Source organism: Notothenia coriiceps, unplaced genomic scaffold (assembly GCF_000735185.1).
Source record: "Notothenia coriiceps isolate Sejong01 unplaced genomic scaffold, NC01 NC01_scaffold00037246, whole genome shotgun sequence".
Taxonomy (NCBI): Eukaryota; Metazoa; Chordata; class Actinopteri; order Perciformes; family Nototheniidae; genus Notothenia; species Notothenia coriiceps.
This window is the reverse complement of record NW_011369947.1, coordinates 2,271,788-2,277,421: the sequence shown is the minus strand read 5'-3', so window position 1 is coordinate 2,277,421 and position 5,634 is coordinate 2,271,788. Positions and strand designations below refer to the sequence as shown.

At 38.5% G+C, this 5,634-nt stretch overlaps 1 protein-coding gene across 1 annotated transcript in view; it reads right to left on the bottom strand.

The window, feature by feature from the left end:
• Positions 1-4,339: 4,339 nt before the first annotated feature.
• Positions 4,340-5,634, bottom strand: part of LOC104966270 (proto-oncogene vav-like) — a 31,963-nt gene continuing 30,668 nt past the window's right edge. Inside the window, exon 15 of the mRNA XM_010795453.1 lies at positions 4,340-4,631. Coding sequence (XP_010793755.1) covers positions 4,340-4,631 — 292 coding nt within the window. The remainder of the gene's footprint in view (positions 4,632-5,634) is intronic.

Genomic DNA, 5,634 nt, shown 5'->3' with positions numbered 1-5,634 from the left:
AAAATTACTGAACTAAATTTACCGGTCACCACAAAAGAATACAAGAAGTAAAAAAACATTTCGTGAAACTTCAACGAACACAAACTTTTCACATATATTTATTTGACGGAAACGGAACGGGGAAGATACCGGACGAACTCTAGGTCAGTATATGGTTGTTGGTCAAACCCTTTTATCCTTTTCAGACATGTAGGTGAAGAACAAAGAAAGTACCTTATAACCTGTCAATGAGTTTTGCAAGGAATAGAAAGTTTTCGACAAATTCATAAGTTGTGATTCGTTATAGACTATAGTGACCAACCCCAAAAAAAAAAAAAAAGAGGTCATGAAATAACTTTTGACAAACTGCCTCCTATCAACAAGTAAACAATAAAATATATATATATTTTTTTTACAAATTCCGTCCTACACCTGAGTACTCTCATTCAATTGGCGCGTCGTCCCCTATCGATAGAAGGGGAGACCACCTAATAATATTTAAGTTTGTCGAAAAAATCACAAGTCTAGTCAGTATTATCAATTTCCAGGGGTAACAGACCGTAAGCTGACTAGTATTAAGGTAACAACTCCATATGATTTTATCTAAATATAACACGTTAACAATGGTTTATGTAACAAAAGAGTATGTCCTAAAAGACAATATCACAATACACATAAGTGAGAACAGGATTTTGCGAACAACCCTCAAGGACGGTGGCGGGGGAGGATACCGGGCAACCGGCAAGACGTTCTGTGTTTTGTGTGGTACGTCGCACCGACCCTCAAACACACACACGAGTGGTGTGGCTGAGGTGTCGGAGCGCGCAGGGTGGCAGGAGTCCCCTCCCTCTTTAGGCCCGTCTGAGACGTCGACTCCTTGTATAACCACACAACACACACACGACACACACACACCACACAAACACACACACTGACACACACACACACACTCCTTCAGCGAAAAAAAAAAACAAAGTACCAGATACAACTGCCACAACTGAAGGTTACTTTCTGATATAAACATATAGAAGAGTTTGCTTGCGACTGTCTTTTGGAATTGTGAAGATTGGTTTCGGTGGTTGTAGCGCTTACCGCTCATCTACATTAATTTTTGTAAGTGGTAAAATAATAAAGAAGAAGGAACGTCACTCCACTTTCCGACGGAACGTGAACCGAACGGTCATTCCTACAAGGAGTGCGTCCGACAAAAAGCGAAGATAATAAAAGTTACAGTGCAGTTTAAGATGTGAATAGTTCAATTAAAAGCAGCGGCAAAAAGAAAAGTCTTCAGCCTGGAATTAAAAGTAGTAAGAGTTGCAGCGGACCTGCAGGTTTCTGGGAGCTTGTTCCAGATATTTGGAGCATAATAACTGAACGCTGCTTTACCATGTTTAGTTCTGACTCTGGGGACAGAAAGCTGACCCGTCCCTGAAGACCTGAGAGATCTGGATGGTTCATAATTTAGCAGGAGGTCAGAAATGTGTTTTGGGCCTAAACCATTCAGTGCTTTATAAACCAGCACCAGTATTTAGAAATCTATTATTTGACACACAGGAAGCCAGTGTAAAGACTTCAGAACAGGAGTGATGTGATCCACTTTCTTAGTGTCAGTGAGGACTCGAGCAGCAGCGTTCTGAATCAGCTGGAGCTTTCTAATAGATTTTTTAGTGAGACCTGTGAAGACACCATTTTAGTAGTCCAGTCTACTGAAGATAAAAGCATGGACAAGTTTTTCCAAATCCTGCTGTGACATAAGGCTTTTAATCCTAGATATGTTCTTTAGGTGATAGTAGGCTGATTTAGTAACTGTTTTAATGTGACTGTTGAAACTCAGGTCAGAGTCCATGACTACACCTAGATTTCTGGCTTTATCTGTTGTTTTGAACATCGCAGACTGAAGCTCAGCGCTAACTTTTATACGTTCTGCCTTGGCTCCAAAAACCATTACCTCAGTTTTATCTTTGTTTAATTGGAGAAAGTTCTGACACATCCAGTCATTGATTTGTTCAATGCACTTACTCAGTGTTTGAATTGGAGCATAGTCTCCTGGTGAAATTGTTACGTGAATTTGTGTGTCATCCGCATAGCTATGGTAACTTATTTTGTTGTTTTTCATTATCTGAGCCAGTGGTAGCATGTAGACGTTAAAGAGAAGAGGCCCCAAGATGGAGCCTTGAGGTACCCCACATGTCATATTTGTCAACTCAGAAGTGTATTTACCTATAGAAACAAAGTTGTTTCTGTCCTTTAAGTAGGATTCAAACCAATTTAGAACTGTTTCCGAAAGTCCCACCCAGTTTTCTAATCGGTCTAGTAATATGTTGTGGTCAACAGTGTCAAACGCAGCACTGAAATCTAATAATACTAACACTGAAGTTCTGCCACTGTCTGTGTTTAAGTGGATGTCATTGAAGACCTCAAAATAGTCATTTGTAAAGCTCAAATGACATTTACAGTACTAATGCAGGGTCACTTTGAGTTCAAAACACAGTGCAATACCATTAGGGGACACCTTGCCTTTCATTAAGTAAATGCTATAGATCTAAGGATGCTCTTATTGACTCTTAGATAATACACATCCACCGACATCAATATTTTTTTAAGAGACTTTTTCTAATGCAGTCCTGCTGAAAAAATGTGCAAAGTGTGAAGTGAGGCTTAGACATGCAGAATGTGAACAGCCAAGGAAATCAGAATTTAGAATTCCTTTATTAGCCCACAAAGAGGAAATGTATGTTGCTACAGGAAAGTATAAGTAGAGATGAAGAAAATAGAACACTCTTATATAAAAAACGCATTCTCGTAGTATTTATAAGATAAAATAAAAGAAGGAAACTGCTTAGGGCCACGGGTAGTAAGGGGCCCCCAAGTGATGACACGCTTGATGCGACATCAATGTCCTTTTAAAAACCAATCAACCATTTACAATGACATCAATAAAAAACCTCTCTAAAGCAGCCACTTGCCATTCTAGTCGAGCTATGTGCAGACAACTCTGTGGTCACAGTATTGGTTCCTTTGAGTTGATACATGTAAATGAACACAACCTTTTGAGTTTTTATACTTTTTGCCAAACATTGGGGCAGTTTTTTTCGGGATTCCTCGTTAAAGTAATTGCACATTCGATACCGGTCATTACATAAAATGTTTACATGAATAATTACAAAAAATAATTTTCAGTTTAATCGTTTACATTTCCCACTTCTGTAGAGGTAGGCTGTGTAAATCACTGACCAATCCAAAGGCCATTTCTGCTGGTGTTAAAAATGATTTGAAAAAGTGTTATATATATATATATATAGTTAGTAACCTGTTGTTTAAACCGTAGGTGTCTTTTTAGCATTACCTTACTCATTAATTTAGATTTTTGAGTCCTTGTGTTTAGCTAGGAAGTTTTGTTGCTGGCACCATTATATTGTATTTTGAACTGTTATTCCTGATAGTAATCCCTATTGCTACTAGGTATATTTGTAATCTGATGACGTTCTTTCTTTCTGTAATGGGGAGCACTGCAGTAATCTGGCCAGTTTGATTTTAAAGGATTATTCTGTGCTTTAATTTGTGTCCTTCTGCCCTCACGTGTGCCAAAAGTGTGTCCTAATGTGAAGTATGGCATAGCTAGCTAACAATGCTACGTGGTCGAAATTCACATGCTGCACAAGTGTGCTCAATTAACAACACACCGTCTATCTAATTCTAAATCTAAATACAAACTAGCAGAGGTTAAAAAAAGGTCAGCTGACACAAAAGCAATATAAGTTATTACTAGCATCACTGATAACTTTACAGTTAGAAGAATGGCGTCTCAGTTTGGATTAAGTTATTAAACTTCCTTCTGCACTCATCTATTTCTATTTTCAGTACATAGCAAGCCATCAACAATACATGGTTGGAATTCAAAAGTGTTCACAGTGAACATGCTGTTGTACTAAGGGAAATGTCTGAAATTAGACACAGCATTAGTCTTTGTTTGACTTAGGGACAGTATTGGTCCCATGTCATTATTATTTCTGTGATGATAAAATGCAGATTTGGTGACAAACCCTGAACAGTAAAACTCACTTAAGGACAGGTTTCTTGCTTGTTAGCTTGATATTCTTCTCTATGAGCTTTAGATCCTATAATTAATGTTGTGACAGTCAGATCATTTTTTTCACAATACAATTGGATAGTATTATTATTAATAATAATAATAACTTTAATTTATATAGCTCCTTTCATTAACCCAAAGCCACTTAACAAGAAACATAGAAGGACAAGAGTCAAGACATAAATACATAAAACAGGGTAGATTTGAAGATGTTCAGAGAAGGGGCATTACAGATTTCAGCAGGGAGGGAGTTCCAGAGGGTGGGGGCAGCTACACTGAAGGCACGGTCTCCGAAGGTGCGGAGGCGTGAATGGGGAATGGAGAGTCTGAGGATCGAAGGGTGCGGGATGGGATGTAAGGGTGGAGGAGATCTGTGAGGTACTGAGGCGAGAGGGCATGGAGGGACTTGTAGGTGATGAGGAGGAGTTTGTAGGTGATGCAGAACTTGACCGGTAGCCAGTGGAGGTTGAAGAGAGTGGGGGTGATGTGCTGCCAGCGCTTGGTGCGTGTGAGAACCCTGGCAGCTGAGTTCTGGATGTACTGGAGCCTGTCCAGGGTTTTGCTGGGAACCCCGGACAGGAGTTATTGAATGTAATCCTATCACAATACAAGTCATGTAGCATGTTACCAACACATTTCAAAAGGAGCTTTGAGCCTGTGAAATTAACCGCCTCTGAGCAGTAATTATGTGTAAAAAGAATTCCATTTGGAATAGTACAGCACATTTACACTGTTTCAAGGCATAGAGTAGACGTTCGTATAATGAGGCATGAATACATAACACATAACTCAGTTAATCGGCTGCTTGGATTTGAAGAACACTAGCAAACAGAGACAATGAATATTTTATACACATTTTTACATCATTTAACACCTGGCAGAAGTGTTAGGGATATGCAAGCGCACACTTCACTTATTCAAACCAAATCACACTCACTGAATATGAGAATAAGCAGCAACAGGATCCAAATTACATTCTGACAATTTTTGCCTTGATTGAGTATTGTTTATAAATAGAAAATACAAAAGCCAGATAGCAGAAAATGGTAAGAATAATCAGTTTCAAACAAAATTAAACAAAATACACACGCTTGCAAGAATAGTGGGCAGCACATCAGAACTATGTAAACAACTGCGTCTCAGTTTGGATACTTCTGTTATTACACTTCCATTAAGTACACCGTGTACACTGAGTACTTGCATAGTGCATGCATGTCAACCAGTGACGTGCGGTGAGGTTCATGGCTGGTGAGGCACTGACTCTTTCAGAGTCAGATTTACAAATATTATATTTTGACCTTAATCAAAATATTCGGTTATTTTCAAAAGCTTTTTTAGTCTGATGCTTCAATTCATTTTAAACAGACCGTTCAACAAAAGGATACCCACAATCTAAATGTTGGATTGTTCTTTCTTTGTAAGATCCCATTTTCATTAAAGTTGTGGTCTTACCTTGACTTGAAGATTAAGTCCATGCTCTGAAGTATTATTTGAATTATTTGAAGTATTAAAGTAACGTGTTATGGCAGGAAAGTTCAATCTGGTATATTCATTTTAATGTCACC